Here is a 19,809-nt window from a genome sequence, read left to right as displayed (position 1 = left end):
TGTTCTGTGTTCAGCTGTGTTGAATATTTGGGCTGCTTTCCTTGCATAGCGTGATGCACAGTGTTGGCAAAATAGAATCTGCACCACCACTGCAAATATCGCTGTATCTTAATGCAAGCTAAAAATGCAGTATCCAATTTTTTGTGATGCAAACCTGTGAAAATTTGTATGTACTGTATTTTCTTTCTGTTTATAGGAATTATCCGAACTGCCCTTCCGAATATGGACAGAGAAGCTAAGGAAGAGTATCACGTTGTAATACAGGCAAAAGATATGGGAGGACACATGGGAGGCCTCTCAGGGACAACCAAAGTGACAATTACACTTACAGATGTCAATGACAACCCGCCAAAGTTCCCGCAGAGTAAGTAGCAACAAGATCCTTACTCACATGTACTACCAGTGCCCATACTTGTATAGTATCAGAGATATTCAAAACTTCAAAAAGCAGTAACCGATGAACCATCACAGCATAAGTGAATAAATAAATACTGTTTGCACATTAAATTTAGTATCCAGATTATTTGCTGGATAATAAGTTGGATGGGGCCTTGGGCAGCCCGATCTAGTGGGACATGTCCCTGCCCATCGCAGGGGAGTAGGAACTGGATGATCTCTAAAGTCCCTTCCAACCCAAACTACTCTATGATTCCACGATTGTTCGCTTTGTGTTGCAAAGTGAGACATTATTTTATGGTCAATATTAGATTACAAAGATTCCTAACCTTACCCCAAATTTTTGAAACTACCGGATCACGTTTTATTAGAAATATGCCTATGATACGATCAGGGAGACGGAATCTGGACTTCTCTGGTATTGGAGAAAGAAGCCCCATTTATTGAGGGCTTTCTTGTGTGTCAAACCAAATAGGCCAAAAATACTGGAAAATGTACCTGCCCTGCAGCCGTGCTGGGATAAGCTGGTTTACTTCCTTGCCCGTGTTCGTAATTACAGTGTGGATGTAAAAGACACTAAAAAAAAAAAAGCAAGCTGTGTTTACTACTCTGCTCAGACCACAAGAGCTGTAAGAAATTGTTGCAGGAAAACAGGAGGAGGTTGAAAAAAATCCCCTCAGTTATTGTGTAGGAATAGATTCTTCTGTGTTGGAAGAGTAGCGGTATGCAGCAGTCGCATGGCGTGTGTGCAGCAGGAAGGTCTCCAGTTAGATTTACAGTGTTTGAAAGAAGTCTCCAAGTGTCCTCATGTCATGCCTTTCCCTACTCCAAGCTCACAGCTATTAGCAAGCATACTTATGACAGTCATTTTAAATGAACAAATCCACTTTGGTTTTTGATGAAGATGGACAGAGGAAAGCAGGTCTACTTTATGTTCTTACAGCTGTCTTTCTCAGGGTTGAAGTCTCTTGCTTTCCTTGACCTCTGATGAAAGTGTTGCACAATCTATTAACAGCTCCTAATTATGCCCTTTCAGGTGTTTGACAGACCTTCCAGCGAGCGAGCATCATTTTTTATTTTAAATAGCCTTTCATTTTAAGTGTTGATGCTTCATCCTTTACCTCTATAAACACTCGCAGTGAGTGGTGAATGTCCATAAGGATAAAAGTTAAGATTGGATACTCTTCAGGACTTGTATTTACCATGGCAATACAAACCAAGTTTAGTACAATTACATTTTCAAATTGATGGTTGAAGTATATTGCTGCTGGTCAAATAAAGTCATTTTTATATACTTGGACTATTTATTCTTCACGTATAAAATTAATCAGGGCTGACATTAACAGATTCAGTCTTCACAGTTGGATGGAAGTACATTAATGGACCCACACATCTGTTCTGCGCCTCATCGCTGCATCGGTTGGTTTCTATTCTTTTGGAGTGCAGTGTATGCACCGTCCCAGCCCACTGTTTCTCTTCTGAGCAACTGTTATGACACTAATACATCCTGGGCATGACTGTATCTCTAACAGCTCTTCTTCCAGTGTCACAGCTTCCTGGGCCCTTGTGCAAGAGCTTAAATGACATTGCCAGTCCCTAAATGTAAAAATCTGTTAGTTTTTTCTACCGTTCTAATATAAAGATATACAATCCTACAAATGTCAGATTTTAACTACCTCACAAACATACCTTTTCACCTCCAAATCATAACCTGGGATGCCCGGGATTTTGTTGAGTAACTTCTTCAAATGATGACTGTTTTCTTTACAAATTCAACCCACTGAATGTTTTGGGACAATATTTGAAATTATAAGAAATGCCAAACAGCAGTTACTGTACTTAATCATTCACCCCCAACCTGAAACCTTAATTTGGAGTGCTTTGTAACTCAAAACCAGGATTTGACCTGTTTGTATAAACATGCAAGTGATTAATTTTTTAATTTGTCCTTTCCTTTTTCTTTTTTTTTATGTTTGTTGCTCAAACCCTTAATGAGTTATGTGCTTATATTTTAGGTTCTTTGTGACTGTAGTTAACGACCTATTTCAATGACTTGTGCCAATTGTTTTTATGGGTAATGAGCCAAGTCCCTGCTTGGTGTAAGTCTCCTGATGTTCCCAGGCTGCTCATGTAGCAGCAAAGAGCACTTATGGAAGGAGGGGATAAATTAGATTATTTTATTTTCTCATGATTTTTTTTGTTTTAGCTTGTTTTTTCCCCAATTTTATTAGTGCTGATGAAGTGGCAGAAAATGCTGACATAGATTTATACATTTAGGATAAGGTTATGTTATGTGAACTCTGGAGTGGGTTGGGAAGGTCCTGGAATCAATCCTGCCTAAAGGACAACTGTTGGAGAGAGATTTATTTCTGAAAACACAAGAAAATACCCGTGTGGCAACACATCTGTGGGATGTTTGGGGGTGGTTTTCCTATTGGAGTTTGATGAGGAAATTGAATGGAATGGAGAGAATTGGCATGGAATCCCATACAAATCGGTATATATTCTGTCATGCTAATTTTTGATAATTGTTACTCCTATATGTTCACATTCCCAATTAAAGCCATAGAAAGCAGCAGATTTATTCTTTAGCCAGCACGGAGAGAGGTCTTATCCAATTCGTTGTATGTGATTTGTGGCTTCTGAAACACTTCTGGGTTGTATGTGATTTGTGGCAGAAACGCTTCTGGATTCTACAGAGCTGAAGGTCACACCATGAGTCACGTAAAAGAGAATTTTCTTTCCATTTTTGTAATAACTTCTATGATATAAATGATAACCTTCATGTCACAGTGATTTCTGCTTTCTGAATGATTGATTGTCTTTTTAACCCTACCCTGAAAAGAGAGGGGCACAGGTTTTGTGTAAAACTTCACCGAGGAGGTAATTTTGTATAGATTAGGAATGTGGTCGAAGATTTCACAGGTGACTGGCTTCTCAGAGCTCTTTAAAACATAACATTCCTTCAGGGGATTTGAAAATGTAAGAAAAAAAAAGACTGTGTTTATTTGGAACTTACAAGTGAAATGAGTAAATGTGCAACTGGAAAGCAGATTGTGTACTTAAAGGCAAATGCCTTTTTGGTCTTCCTCCAGGTGTGTACCAGATGTCGGTGTCGGAAGCAGCTGTCCCAGGAGAGGAAGTAGGAAGAGTGAAGGCCAAAGATCCAGACATTGGAGAAAATGGCTTAGTAGCGTACAGCATCATTGATGGAGATGGCATGGATATGTTTGAAATTACAACAGATTATGAGACTCAGGAAGGTGTTGTAAAGCTTAAGAAGGTAAGTAATACCTACTAATGTGCAGTATTCTTTGTTGCTGACAGAATATTTGGTAATAATGGATTACCACCTAAGATAAAGTATCAGTATATGCAATTTCACTTAATTTGTTCCTAAAGCTGTGATTAACTCTTAATATTCCATTTCCCCATTAGCTGAATTGGAATGGAAGACAATAACCAAGAAGAGTTACATAAATACTGTACAGTGGATTAGTTGCACAAACTAAATGAATTCATAATAAAAAGTCACGGTAAAATACAATGCCATCAGCTTCATTGTTAATGAAGTTTTGCCTAGTGCTGATAAGTAGCAGACATTTGCCGTTGCTTTATGTTCAGTCTGAACAGCCTCATGCCCTATAGTTTAAGTCTTCAGCTGTGCATTGTCCACAATATTGTTCTGAAGGAGTCACAGGCTATGCTAAAAGCAGCAAAAATACTGGGGTGATTTCATATACAATTCATCAGTGTCATCTTTAAAAATGTTATTAAATTAATTTTAAATTACAAATTCTAAATAATAAATCTTTTTAATTACTTAAGCATTATTATTATTTTGCCTTTTGAATCTTTATAGTTATCCATTTCTCTTATTGATAATCAGAACTCAAAGGAGAAGGCCTAGGCAAATTTAATTCAAATTAGCCCTGTCCTGCACGTTGGGGCAGTCTCTAGGGTCTCCTCTGGTCGAAATTATACTGTGGTTCAATATTGGTATCTGTTCGAGAAGCAGGAGTGTATTGTTTGTTTGTTTTAACACGTGGGTGGGCACTCACACTGTTCAGTCTATGGTGTTAACGGACTTTGTGAATTGTGGGTTGGCACCTGGTTCTCAGGTATTTGGCGACGTGATGATTGTGAGGCTGTCGATACTGCAACCCCGCAGCCGCTTCAATGACAGCGCAGGTATGCTGTGGCTTTGATTGGGCTCCCAAAAGGACTTACCTCGTGGGGCTTTATTTCACCTCCCCTTTGTAAAGTGCTTTGAGATCTATGAATGGAAAGAACTATAGAAATGAAAGCACCGCACACCATCGTCTTATTTCCCCTGCTACTTAAATTATTTAACTTCTCTTTGTCCCATCTTGTGGTGCACCTAGTAGGAATTCAAGCCACATCCGTATCTCTAAAGGAATGCCTGCCAGCTTAGGATAGACCAAGCTTGGCATCTTGTGAGAACCGCTTTTTTATCCATCACTGTTTTGTGCTGCCTGGAAGACTGCATGATGAAAAAGTTAATTTTCCCAGTAAAGATGATTTCCTGAGCAATACAGTGAGCAAAGAACAAGACAAGGACTCTGTCATGATATTTTAAGTGCCTTCCTGTGCTGCTCCATACATAGAATGTAGCTCCTTCCATTTGAGTCTTTGTTTTTAAATACACACATTTCAGTCCAAGCTTGTTGACAGATGCTCACATTTGTTTTATGTCATTGAATACTAGGGGACTGCTTACTGCTTTTACATTCCAGTTTTCCTAACTGTGAAATGCTTTCTCATCTTGTTTCTCGCAGCTCTTAGATTTTGAAACCAAAAAGTCCTACAGTTTGAAGGTAGAGGCAGCCAATGTACATATTGATCCTAAGTTCATCAGCAATGGGCCATTCAAGGACACAGTAACAGTGAAGATATCAGTGGAAGATGCTGATGAGCCACCGGTATTTTTAAAGCCGAGTTATATATTTGAAGTACAAGAAAATGCAGCATCTGGTACTGTGGTTGGAAAAGTACATGCCAAAGACCCTGATGCCGCAAACAGTGCTATAAGGTATGCTCCATTAGAGCAGGCTTTTCCTTTCTAAGCTTTAGCTTTCAGAATTGTTACGCGAGTTATTAAGATAATGTGATAGAATTAGCATAGTAATATTCTAAATTCACCCAGAATATTAATAACTTTAAACATACAGCATTGTTTTTATGTCTTGTTCCATAAGCTACTGGTTTCTCGGAGCCTGTATCACTAAGAAAGCATACTGTAGATGGGTCTAGGTAAAATATACATAAGGACACCTTTGTTGGACACTAGTCTAAATTATATTTTCTATAAAACATTCTATGTTTTTATCACAACGTGTTTTTTTCTCAAAAAATATAGAAGTCTACACAGTAGATTAGAGGTTATGTTGGGTAATCAGTAGAATTATGGAAGGGTTTGGGCTGGAAGAGCTTAAAGATCATCCAGTTCCACCCCTCCTGCCATGGACAGGGACACCTCCCACTGGATCAGGTTGCTCATAGCCTCATCCAGCCTGGCCCTGAACACGTCCAAAGATGGGGCAGCCACCACTGCTCTGGGCAACCTGGGCCAGGGCCTCACCACAGTTGTTAGGTATTAATTGCTAATGACAAGCACATACATACACACTTTCTTCAGTTGCTTTGGGTAGTCCTGAAATCGTTTATTATTGCCTGTTATGTTCTCAGCATAAATTAAATAATGAAAGTCTGTTTTGTGGGTATGGTTAGCATTTCAAAGAATAGAAAGGTAAAGATATGAACACAAAAGCTGTATAAAGCTGTAAAAATGTGTAGGTAATGGATAATATTTATAGATTGGGTTTTATATATTTCATATATATATATAGTATATGAAACATATACATATATGAAATATAAATATTGCAATAAATATTTTTGGCATGTTTATAAGAGGAGAAAACATATAATATTTCAGGATTTTAATACAGAGACCTCAAAGAGCAATAATTTCCACTTACTACAAACATCCTGACATAGTATTTTTTCTAAATGCAAAAACCAACCAAGTGAATATCCTTTTAAAACAACCACGTATCATCCCTTTGACAGTGTTATTAAGGGTAACAATAAGTACACTACTTATAACAACATAGAACAAATTTGGATGCATGAAACTACTAAGCCTCTCTTTTATCTAATTACTGACTTTCAATCTTCTTCAGATATTCAATAGATCGTCACACTGACCTTGAAAGATATTTTACAATTAATGCAGAAGACGGCAATATCAAGACAATAAAAGCTTTGGATAGGGAAGAAATTCCTTGGCATAATATCTCTGTCTTTGCAGTTGAAGTCCGTAAGTAGTTCACTGAGATATTTTATCATCTGTGATATAAATTCTCTAGTCTTCTAATTTTCTCAGTTTGATAAGCTGCAATAAATCCCAACAGAAATACTTCAGCCTGTTTCATTTTTACCTGGATACAGCTGGGATTTTGTTTGTTTTGAGGGGATTTCCAGCTTCTATTTCATTTCGGATTTGTTTACTCCCATAGACAAACAACACCAGGAAGCCAAAGTTCCAGTTGCAATTAAGGTTGTTGATGTCAACGACAATGCTCCAAAATTTGCTGCAGCATACGAAGCGTTTGTCTGTGAGAATGCTCGAAGCAATCAGGTATGCCCGTGCCCTGCCCGTGAATTCTTTTCTTGGGGATGTCAGTCCAGTTTTGTATTGGCAGCTCAAATGGGTGGTAATAAATTAATCTTTATTTTGAAATTCAGCCAAAATGCCTGGAGCACACACCACTTTCCTGTGGTTTTTATTTTGAATTGCTTTCAACAGTCATAGATGCAGTGCTTTTTGCACTGATGTTGACCATGAGTTGACCATGATCACAACCACTGCATGGGAATCGGAGTTGTTTGGGGGCAGCTTTCCCAGTTGTGACCCTGCTTTGAGTATTAGGGAAATACTCAGCATCTTATGGGGAAAATCGTAGTACAGAGCTGGGAGGGTTTGGGTTAATATCATATAGAAATACTGCTCTACACATCATCTGCACTTCTGGAGTCAGGGTAGCATTTTGGAAAAGACATTGTGCTGACTCCCTCTGAGCCACTGAATTTTCTGCATAATTTGATTTATTCTACTAAGTAGACTATTAATACATATTTTATATAAGAACGTACATATAAATATATACTTTTCCATCTATTATTGCTTAAATAACAAATAAAGATTGCCTGCTCTCATTTTGAGTCTGCTCTGTGTTCATAATTGCATACATTTATTGAGTTATTTGGGGGGGTCTGTTACTTCAAAATTCTTTATGTTCAAGAGATTTCTCAGAATGCTGTCTGTCTGTGACCTAACCAAGGAGGAGTTGTTTGTTTACAGAGTACTTTTCTTTTACAGCAATTTATTACAATTAGTGCTGATGACAAGGATGACTCGGCCAATGGACCAAGATTTATCTTCAGTTTACCACCTGAAATTATTCATAATCCAAATTTTACACTCAGAGACAATAGAGGTTTGTGTGAAGATTCCCTCTATACTAGTGTCCAAGGAAGTGACAAAGGAACTAATGGCCAGCATAACGTTGTGCAACAGCATTTTCATTAACTTTGACAGTGTCTGTTTTCCAGAGATGTAAGGGAGGAAAGCAGAAAAAAATATAGCTGAAATACAAGGATATTCTTGGAGTAATGTAATGTCTGTTAACTCGCTTTCATTTTCTCGAATACATATTTTAAATTACATAATAATACCCTACCAGAAAAAATCGCTGCAATTTTATCCCCCAGGAAGAGAATAAAAAACTTTGACCAAAACAGTCACTAAACATAATTGGCAGATCTCCTTGATTTGGAGAAAACTACTTGCTAAGCTAAAATTAGCTGAGGCAGGAAAATTGTTGGTTTGCCTGTATTTGTTCACCTTTCTCTGCTTGCTAGTTTTTAAAATTATGGATCAGAAGAGACGTGGACTAGATTGCTAGTAGAATAAAATCAACATTTTGTAGGAAATACATATGTGGATTTCTGTTGAGACACAGAGTGTATCTCAGGATATGGGTATCCTCATCCTTTTGCCAATTTTCTGTTCAAGCAATATAGCACAGCCTCGCATTCAGATTGATGTTAAGATATAAGAAATTAGGAGGAGGAAGAAACCCAGGCATAAATGAGTATCAAAACTTATTTGATCATCTAACCTAATAGCATCAGTAAACTTAATTTGCTGGAGTATGAGGAAGACAGAAAAAAAGACATATTTAGCCATTATAAATATTTATTCTATTTGTTTAGTTATAATCAGTATGATATTGTCATTCGATGTTCATGTGGCATTTTCCCATACAGGGAAAAACTTCTCCAGCTTCTAAGAAATTGGGTGTAATTAGCAAGCTTTAATGTTTGAAGGAAACTTGACTGTTCTCTGAAATGTAGAACTCCATTGAATTGGTTTAAGTAATGAATCCAAGAGATTTCTTCTGGATTGCCAGAAGTACAAAAGGCAATATAATCTAGATACATGATTTCAGTAACAACTTCTTTCTCTCAAGTGTTATGTTGTGGCAACACTTTATATCTCCATCGCATCTGAAGTGAGGGTAATTATCATCAGAGTTCCCAAACAAAACTTCTGTTATTCTTCAAGGATCAAAGTAATACTGTTGCCTGGTGCTTGACATTTGTTCATACATAAGCAATTCATAAAGGAGCCAGTGAAGGGGAGAGATCTTTATTCTCTTTAAAGTAGGAAAACACGATTTCTGAAAAATTGATGGCTGTATTTTTAGAAAGAAGTAAATAAAAATGTATTCTTTGCTTGAGACCCTGAGGCCAAGTTTCTCTTTAAAAAATATTTTATGTCACCATGTCAAACTGAAAATGGATTAGATTTTATAATCTAACAGAGGAAGCATAGGTCAGAATTGAGATGCTCTGATACAGCTGCAGGCAAAATGGTATTATGATTCCTAACTCCAGAGAATTCCATTAATCCTTCACTCCTATATGCAGCAAATTCATTATTTCTTGATAAATTTAACCTAGGTAAAAACATTTTGTAATGGGAAATTATGATGTCACTTGAATATAGCCACTGTACCTGACAATAGTGCAAAAGGTTATTTCAACAGGACGGTATTTAAGGACTGAGTCTTTCTGTGTGATTTCATGCTGTCATGAAACCCATCCTTTCTTTCCCTGATTTTTGTACAATCCTCAGTGCAGTGATGTTAATTTAACTACTTCTGCTTTTGTTAAAGAGATTATAATATAGAGCAAAGCAAAAGAAGTTAAAATTCTACATACTTCCATAAAAAAAAATTTCTTGGGAAGAGTGTGTTACTGTTTACAAGTCAAATAATTTACATAATCGTTTAAATATTCTTTTTGTTCAGTTGTAAATCTGAATAGTCTATATACCATGCCACCACTTTCTGAGAGAATTGCTGGTTTTAAAGAAAAATGGCTTTATTAACTGTGGAGGACGGTTAATGGAGACTCCAATGTTTGGGTCTATTTCAGAACTTTAAAGTGAATACAGTCCTATAATTATCATTTAATAGAGTTTCTTTCTACCAACTCCTTAAAGTAATCACAATTTGCAGTAATCCAAAAGACATAATCACATTCTACATCCTATTAATAGCCTACTGTGTTACAAAGTTTTTCAGCTGAGACTATCTTCCATAGAAAACATGAGATAATGGCTTATCACATGCTGTGATAAAACACGGAATTACTTTTTCCGCTGTTTACTTCCACGTAAATAAATAGCATTGTGTTTGCCGAGGCTCTGTTCCATTTTACTCCCATTGCAGTGAGAGCTTCAAAAGAGCAAGAGAGGCTCGTGACACTTCACTGCAAAGAGATAGATTTCTAGCAAATGGATTTCCTGCTTTTAATCCTGTTCTGCCCTAAACAGAAATGCCCTTTCTCTGGGCGCGCTCACCTTGTGCAGAGGCCTGGCACGTAGCCAGTGTTGCTGGAAGGGCTGCAACCACCTTGCTTTTCCATGCGGCGCAAGGACAAATGACAAAAGGGAGGTGTAGCAATATTCTCAAACACACAATGTAGTGCTTTACAACGACTGAAATTCAGTTTGCGAAGCCACTAACAGTAGTGACAAAAATCCACTTTTTTAATGTCCTCTAGCTCTCAATTTCAAATCAATCAAGGATTTTTGCCGCGGATTATCCACAGTAATTGCTGCTGCCTTGTAGCATTTTTAGGCAGTTGGACGCCTGAAATTGTTTAGGTTTTTTGCTGAATCAACACTCACATTCTGATATAAGGTGATAATGTTCACACTGCAGCCAGCTTCTTTAATCCAGAAGCCTTCTTACGCAACAGAGCTGTTAAGAAGCCCCCAAAAACTACATTTGCCTGTAAGTAAAGTAAAAACTGAAAAACTAACAATAAGATCACCAGAGAAGTAGTCGAAAGGCAAAGGCCATGAAGATCACTATAAAGATTACTATGAAGTAATGCAATTTTAACTTCTCAATGTAAAGATTTCATGGAGAACGTAGGTAATCTTCACTTACAAAACTTTTGGGTATTGGTTATCCGAGACAATGATAGATGGAAAAATAAGAGCATATTTTTCTGGATGATGTTGAGATGGCGATTTTCTTCCTTCTGTCTTGCGTTAACCCTCATCGTGTTCATTAATACTGTCAGTCAAGTAGCTCCCATATGTGTTAAGTAATAGTTTTAAGCTGGTATTGACATTTAACTTCTGTTTCTTGTCTTAAAAAATGCCATTATACATGGATTATACTTATACTGCTGGGACTTGAAAATAATGAAAAAGCAAGGATGAGAATATTAGCTAGGATTATATGTTATCTTTTATCTAGGTAAAAGAGGTTTCTTTCCTCTTATGGATATTATGTTTCTTCTAAATGTGGGAAGTGAACATAAATAGAAAAAAAAAGGTAAAAAAATGACCTTTATATTTGATATAGGTCAGTCCTTTTTAAACTTTAGCCAGAAATGCTGGCTGGAGTTTTCTTTTTAAAAAGATCGTATTGAACTGGAAATCACTACAACTTAAACCAGATAAATCAACCATTGGAGGTAATTCAGCCTTAATGTAATGTAATTGACCAGTCTGTGCAATAACTGCATAATTTGCCATCTTTTTCTTATTTCTAGTTACGATTACTATTTAAGCTCTCAACATTCAAGATGTTATGATAACATTCAATGTGATATGATAAGATATAACATAGCGTAACATAACATAACATGACATAACATATAACATAACATAACATATAATACAACATAACATAGCCAACAGTATAAATATGCTAATTTATTATATTGTTTCCTCCCAGATTGCCTTTGCAGCTTTAGGCAGTTGTAGCTCAACCCACTATTAATGTTCATATATTTTGCCACAAGAATAATCTGTCCTATTGTGTTCTTTCATTTAATAGAGCAGATCTTTGTTCTCATATTGAGGAAATGAATTATTCAATGCATTTTAGATAACCCTGTGGAATTGTTTTATTCTATCAATATGTATTAGTTCAAGTATTAGTTGATAGGTTAATAGATATTAGATCTTACAATTCTATTTATACCAAATTGTTAAGAGCCCGTTAATTTAAAGTCCTAAAATAAGACTCCTATTGCACAGACACTGACATCACCGTGTTCCTCTAAAAATTGTGCTACGAAGCTGGGCAAATATTGGATGTAAACATTTAGGGGGTCAGAAAGGCTCTGAATAGATGAAGGGCATCTCCAAAAACCACAAGTAATAAATAATCAGATCTTTATCATCTTCTCTGTCCTTAGCGTATATGTCCATCATGTAAAGAAGAAGTTAGCAAGCTGCTTTCTATCCAGACGTTATGTTTGTGAGACTTCAAAATCAGATGGATTACAGTACTGCCACGCTGAGGTGACCACCCTGGGTGGTGGGCTTGGCAGGAGAGGTGTAGAGATGGGGAGGTGAATTAATGTGGCATGTGACAAACAGATCCTATCTAGGACAGTCCATCCTTTCTGGTGTCTTCTGCAGAAGTGGGAGAGTTAGATAAGCAGGGCCCTGGTGCAAAATATGTCTCATCCCATAAAGTGACCTGTGTTCACCAAATTTGGGGACAGTTTCAGACCTTCTTCTGGGTCAGGCCTGCTGCCTGCAAGGGTGGGCAACATAAGGCAAGAATACTTCTGTTTTGGTATAATTTATTCACAACCTTTCATGGAACTGGCAATGATTAGATCATTAAGAGAGGTTTTATGATTTGCATTATTAAATTCCTGAATTTATGCTGACTCTTCAACAGGAATGTGATTAATCTTCTGCAATACCCTGAGGCAAGACTAAAATGGGTACCATTGGAGGTGAATAGCCCTCGCTTAGTAGATAAAAGAACCTTTGTTTTCTTTTCTTTCTGTCCTATAGTGAAAAATAACGTGGCAGAACAGAAAAGATTGTGTGAAGTAAATCCTCATCCTAAATTAGTTTCTGAAGATCTGAAAACCAGGGATATAATTGTTTAATTTATCTGCTTCAGGATGTTTACAATTTTATAAACCTTGGTTCGGTCTGACAACTGAGAAACACAGAGAAACACAAAAATACGGTGTGTGTCTCCTAGCCTTTGTCTGGCACAGTTGGGAGCAGGAAGCCCTGGCCAGCTCATCCCGGTGTTCCTTGTCCCACACTTCCCTTTCAAATGCTTTTGCCCCAGGAGGTGTCAAGGATTATCCAAAATGACCTTCTGTGCTGAGAGGGTGGCTTGTTTTCCATCCCCCCACATCCCAAATAGTGTTGGAGCAATATTTTAACTCTTCATCATCTCCGTATAGTTCAGAATGTGTCCAGAAATGCTGTGCATGTGTGATGAAGCTTTCTGAATTCTGGCTCGGGAGTCTGGGTGAAAAATGGGTTCTGATAAAATATTGTTTGGTTTAGTGTTTCTTATTGAAACAGAGCAACATTGAGGCTCAGGTCTGCTAATACACAGCAAGTGTTGTCCTTTTTATTAGAAGTCTCATTAACACAGGCCATTTTGGCAGTTGGTTTGTGACTAACCAAAAAGCCAGTGGGCTGCTAAAATGCTAAAACCCCCATTTTTGTGTCATCCTCATCACCCTAAAATGATTTAAATTGTGTGTGGTACTGTATGAATGAAAGACAATGCCATATTTTTTCTTGGGTCATTAGGAAGGTGTACATTGTGTGGATGCATTATATGGTTTATTGTACAAACAAAGCTGAAGCATCTGAAAATTGAGGGCCCTGGTAGCAAGATATATTTTTGTAGTATTGACTAAGAGAATGACTTTGTGGAAAAAATAATGATGACTACCTCTCTTCTTTAAATAGATAACACAGCAAGTGTTCTCGTTAGACGTGAAGGATTTAGTCGCCAAAAGCAAGATTTATACCTTCTTCCTATTGTAATAAGTGACGGTGGACTCCCCCCGATGAGCAGCACCAATACCCTCACCATTCGGGTCTGCGGCTGTGACAGCAACGGCTCCTTGCTCTCCTGTAATGCCGAAGCTTACATCCTCAATGCTGGATTAAGCACTGGAGCTTTGATTGCCATTCTTGCTTGCATTGTAATTTTATTAGGTAAAAAATTGCTTTACTTATTCCTTGGATAAATGAATCTTAATTTCTTGGCTTTTAGTACCAATCATCTACCTGGCTGAAATGCAATATACAATGACTACAATAGCAAACACCAATGATTTTGTCTAGGTGTGCTCAGTGAATGTCCTTTTGTGGGCTAATATCAGTTAATCAGGGATAGTGTTTAAAGGTGGTCATGACATACAGTTTTAAGCAGTGTGATCTTCCCTGGATGACAGGTTCCTTATTGAGGTCAGCCAGGATTAATGGCTCCTGCCACCTATTTCCCTCTAACTCCTCTTGTGTTGAAGACAAACGAAGGGCTCTGAACATCTGCTTTTAAGAAAGTGCTGTAAAACGTTTCCTGATGATTTGAAAATATTTATATGAAATGTTTTATTTTGGCAATAGTAACCTATAGTCTTTTTTTCCCCCATATATTTTAATGCTGTTTGATAGAAATTTGATGAGACAAGGAGCACAACAAAGACATGAGTTCTGAAGAACTTGTTGCTTAAGAAAAACTACTTTTTCATGGAAAATAAACCTGGAATGAGAGTCCAGCTTTGGGCATACAGGAGAGAATAAAAATTAATTTTTGTTTTGTTGCAAATACACACATGATTGGGCTACTCAAAGGCAGTGCCGCAGTGTTCGTGCAGCATAGAGGGCCCACAAAAATGCTTTTCTTGAATTAATCTTAATGAGCAATCAGTAAGAGCGAACAGAAACCCTCAAATGAGTATGTTCAATTCGGTGTACTACCATCAATACTTTTACCAAGCAAGGTACGCTAAAAATGCAGATGTTAGCAAAAATGCCTGATGAACTGCAGCACAAAAGCCAAGGTTGCAGCAGGAGCAATAATCTGTTTATGAAGGTGCTACGCTTTGAGAATGCAGTCTAACTTGCTTTTCTTTCTTTTTTCTCTAGTCATTGTAGTGTTGTTCGTAACACTGAAAAGACAGAAAAAAGAACCTTTGATTGTTTTTGAAGAAGAAGATGTCCGAGAGAACATTATTACTTATGATGATGAAGGTGGAGGAGAGGAAGATACGGAAGCTTTTGACATAGCTACTTTGCAGAACCCTGATGGCATCAACGGATTTATTCCTCGTAAAGACATAAAGCCTGAGTATCAGTATATGCCAAGACCGGGTCTTCGGCCAGCTCCCAATAGCGTTGATGTTGATGATTTCATCAACACGAGAATACAAGAGGCTGATAACGATCCAACTGCTCCTCCTTATGACTCTATTCAGATCTATGGCTATGAAGGAAGAGGCTCAGTGGCTGGTTCACTTAGCTCATTAGAGTCAGCGACAACAGATTCTGATTTGGACTACGACTATCTACAAAATTGGGGACCTCGATTTAAGAAACTTGCAGACTTGTATGGCTCCAAAGACACTTTCGATGATGATTCTTAACAATAAAGTTTAAGATTTGGCCTTAAGAACTGTGTCTGAAGTTCTGAAGAATCCAGAAGAAATGTAAGCAGGTATTTTTTTAAAAATCAAGAAAAATCTCATTTAAACATTTAAGTTTGACAGAGAGGATTCCTTTGATTAAAAAAAAGGACATAAAAGTGGTAAATACTGTGAAGTACCTTTTCCTGCAAAAGGCAAGTAGAGCAGTTGGCTGCCAACCAACTAGAGGAAAAAAAAACCCACTTAAGAAACAGAAAATATTTAAGTGAAGGAAAATGCTAAAAGCAAACCTACAAATAAGGGAAATCTTTTATGTATTATGAACATCTAAATCTTTTATGTCAAAGAAGCTTCCACAAATTAGAAAAGATAACAGTTCTGAGCTGTAATTTCGCCTTAAACTATGGACACTCTATATGGTAGTGCATTTTTAAACTTGAAATCTATAATATTCAGCCAGCTTAAACCCATATGATGTATGTACAGTACAATGTACAATTATTATGTCTCTTGAGCATCAAACTTGTTACTGCTGATTCTTGTAAATCTTTTTGCTTATACTTTCATCTTGAACTAATACGTGCCAGATATAAAAACTCTGTCTTGTTGCAGTGGGAGGCGCCCTATTTCTATGTCATTTTTAATGTATCTATTTGTACAATTTTAAAATTCTTATTTTAGTATACATACAAATACGGTATTCTGACATGTAAGAAATGTTACAACATCACACTTATATTTTATGAACATTGTACTGTTGCTTTAATATGTGCTTCAGTATACGAAGCAGACTTTGAAATAAACTGATTCTTTTTTAATTCTTGTTCTGGTTATTAAGCATATAAGGAAAAACATAGTGTTTCTTAATGTCCCATTTATAGTTCTGACTAATTTACTACAATTGTGACCTTTTAATAGCCTTATTTATTATGTGTTTGTAGTTGGTTTGTTGCCTTGTTAAGTGATTATTTAAAAATCAAGTACATTTTACAAATGTTTTTTAGATTTAAAAAAAATGTAATGTCTGGTGAACATTTTGTACCCTCTCTATCTACAGCTTGTGGCTGCTCCCAGAACACGGTAATAATCTTCCTATAATAATACTGTGTCTTCTGGATTAAATTAAGTGTAATACTTTTCAATATTTCCCATGTAATATGCATTTATCTTATATCTTAGAAATTCCAGAGGTTTCAGAAATGACTTTAGAAGTGGACAGGAGTACTCTGTACTTACAATTTACTCCAGGCTTGTGAATATCCATATCCGTCCTCAGCTTCTGTGGGTTCTAGAGACTTAAATCTGACCCAATTTTGCTGTAAGGTCCCTAAAGACTGTTCTACCTGACAATTACCTTACCTGAGGAGTAATTAAGATTCTGGCACTTACTTTGTCTTTTTTTTCCTTTTGATTCTTTTATTTTTTTTTTTCCATTTACTGCAGTAGAATAGCATCGTCTACTGATAGGAAGGCATTTTAATTTGTGATGACAGAAATACACAGTGCTTTCAGAGTTGTTCTTTGTAATGTATGTTTCTAATTGAAAAATGATCTATAACTTTTTTTATATTAGTTCAGAATGAGCAAGGGATTGGAATATGTTCCGTGCATCAACATTTTCAGCATCTGTGTACGGCTGTACTTCTGCTAAATTTAATATAGTTTGCTGTTTAGGGTCAGAGATCAGCAGCTGCAATATGGGAAGAGGCAATAAATAGAAATTATATACATTTTTCTACTGTTCATTTTACAGACCCTGTCCTTCATTTGCAGTCAGGTACCAAACTGCTTGATCTGAAAGGAAATCTGATTTGTTGGTGTTTTGCTTTTCTGAAGACCCCCATATACGTAGTTAGATTAAAACTTAACTCGTTAAAATTATGAATGATGTTTCAGCTCTATATTCATAACATATTCACTTGTCCCTTTATATCCCTATGTTTTATAAGGCAGAGTTTGCTAAATCAGCAGATTTGCTCTACAACGTTTATTGTAATATTTCACTTTATTATAGCTGTATGCATTCTATATAATTCTATACTTCATTATTAACTCAGTTCAAATTTCTTTGGTTGTTGATTTTTCTCTGTTTATAATCCAAAGAATATTTTGCTAGATTTGCACATTTCTCCATTATAAATTTAAATAAACATTAAAAAAAATGAAATGAGTATCAATTTACAAATTAACAAATGGAAATAAAGTCAAAAAAAAGTCATTTGTAGGACTCCATCCTCATTGATGCTATCTGGGTTTATTTCACTATCGAGCGAGTTTTAGAATTAAAACCTTCATTTTCTATATTTTTATGTTTAATTTTTAAGAAGGACATTGTCAACTACATTTTTTAATAGTTTTAAATGCTTTGAGTTTTAGTCTCTATTGTTTGTAGCACTCTCGTAGATGCTTGGAAATAAATTTTCTTTCCCTGCTGGTTTTGTCCTTTTTCATTTGATTGTTTTCCCCCTTCCTAGCGAATCTGCAATTATCATAGTGTTTTATTAAGTTAGGCTTGCTAATCTCAGTCGACGCTAGCTCGGAAATGCTGGGAATTCTGCTCATTACACATCATCTGCAGCACCCCAACGAACAGCATTTTGTTTTGGCACAACAAAAGGACGTTTATTTGTGTTGAACTTCACAGCAGTGGTCGCGGGAGCCTCAGGTTTATAATCTGAGGGTGTAAAAACCAGCCCGGGGCAGTGGTACTGGGTTAGTCCCACGCACAAATCAAAGCCGACGGAGGGCTGGGGTTCCCAAGCACCTCAGCACGCTGGGAAGGGTTTTCCTTGCACTTGAGGATAGTCACTTCCTAACTGAGCTCAGGGAAAGACTGAGCCTTACATCCGTGGAAGGCAATGGAAAGATTAATTACGGCCTCCGTGGGTTTGAAGACAAACCCTAATTAAAAGGAGGATCCCCAAGACCGAGCCAGGTAAGGTAAGGGACAGCAGGAAGTGCGGATGATGTTCTGGCCTCTTTTTTTCCCCTCTTGTAAATCCTGAGACATCATTTGGGAGGAACAACAAAACCCCTCCAAATACACTCACTAACAGATGGTGTGATGTGAGTTTGTTTCATGAGCTGAGTACCTCTATCTGCTCCTGTTGGCAAAAATACTCAGCTCCTCGTCTAGCTGCTTCTCACCAGAAGAACTCGCACCTGAGCAAGGTTGACATGCCCTCCCCTCCATCTCACGTATATCCGAAGGGCATTGGTACACAATTGCTCTCATCATCACCAGCAGGAAGCAATTAGGTATGCAAGTGCAGTGTTGGTTGCTAAGGGATCTCTCAAAACTTACACTGATATGGAAGGGGAGGGTTTGTTTAGGGTTTTTTTGCCTCTGTCATGTTTTGCCCTTCTGTCAAGCAGGTTTTGATACTCTGTTAGGGGTACAAGCTTGCCATCAGCATTGATGTGAGCTTGTGCAAGATCATGCCTCAGAAACTGATCCCACCGGAGAGGAGAAAAGCTTTTACATAATTTACTTGATTTCTTGGCTCCACTTTCTTGACTGACGAAGTAAAGTGCTGAGTTTCACCACGTTGGTGCTGATAAGCTTCCAGAAAAAGTGAGGAATGGAAATTTAAACAAGGCTCGCAAAGAGGCAACCTTAGCTTTCTGGGACCCAAAAGCCTGGAATTCCTTTGTGACTTCCCCATCCACCAGCATTCTCAGAGTTGTCTTTTCATTGGAAGGCTCAGGAAACAAAAATCTAGGTAGACCCTGTGTGGGTTTCCAGGTTTTCGCTTTGATTACTGCTCAAAGTATTGAGCTACTGTAAATAAAGCTCAACTGTCAGCACCAGGATTACATTCTGTGTTTAAAAGAAACAAAAAAAGGTCTGGCTACAAATATTTCAGTCACAAAAAGAACAATTTTAACAGACTCTGACCTCTTCTCAATTGAGATTTTACAGTATCATAGAAACATAGAATAGTTTGGATTGGAAGGGACCTTAAAGATCATCCAGGTCCACCCCCCCAGTCCTTCCAGTGGATCAGGTTGCTCATAGCCTCATCCAACCTGGTCCTGAACACCTCCCGGGATGGGGCATCTCTGGCTCTTCTGGACAACCTGTTCCAGTGGATATTCATAGTCATAAGAAAAAGATGCTGCTTGTAGCTCTGCACAAAATCCTGGGCCTTGCCTGCTCTCCGGCTTTAGCTCAGTATTTGTGAATCCCTCCCTCAGTAACTGCAAACCCTACTTCCAAATTTAGGTCTTCTCCCTTCTCAGAGGAAGCAGAGGGAATGCAGAAGTTACGACCTCACACGTAGCGGCTTTGCCATTTATAACTCCATGCCTGCACGTCTCCATACACACGTTGCCTGCGTGTACGCACAATAACTTTGTTGGTGCCCAAGACCTCAT

At 37.5% G+C, this 19,809-nt stretch overlaps 1 protein-coding gene across 1 annotated transcript in view; it reads left to right on the top strand.

The window, feature by feature from the left end:
• Window positions 1–17,847, top strand: part of CDH11 (cadherin 11) — an 84,104-nt gene extending 66,257 nt beyond the window's left edge. The window contains exons 6-13 of the mRNA XM_054078694.1: window positions 197–364; window positions 3,492–3,679; window positions 5,196–5,449; window positions 6,603–6,739; window positions 6,939–7,060; window positions 7,802–7,919; window positions 13,751–14,002; window positions 14,936–17,847. Coding sequence (XP_053934669.1) covers window positions 197–364; window positions 3,492–3,679; window positions 5,196–5,449; window positions 6,603–6,739; window positions 6,939–7,060; window positions 7,802–7,919; window positions 13,751–14,002; window positions 14,936–15,432 — 1,736 coding nt within the window. The 3' untranslated portion in view covers window positions 15,433–17,847. The remainder of the gene's footprint in view (window positions 1–196; window positions 365–3,491; window positions 3,680–5,195; window positions 5,450–6,602; window positions 6,740–6,938; window positions 7,061–7,801; window positions 7,920–13,750; window positions 14,003–14,935) is intronic.
• The last annotated feature ends 1,962 nt before the right edge of the window (window positions 17,848–19,809 follow it).

The sequence above is a fragment of the Cuculus canorus genome, chromosome 13 (genome assembly GCF_017976375.1).
Source record: "Cuculus canorus isolate bCucCan1 chromosome 13, bCucCan1.pri, whole genome shotgun sequence".
NCBI lineage: Eukaryota > Metazoa > Chordata > Aves > Cuculiformes > Cuculidae > Cuculus > Cuculus canorus.
This window is presented reverse-complemented; position numbering and strand designations above follow the sequence as displayed.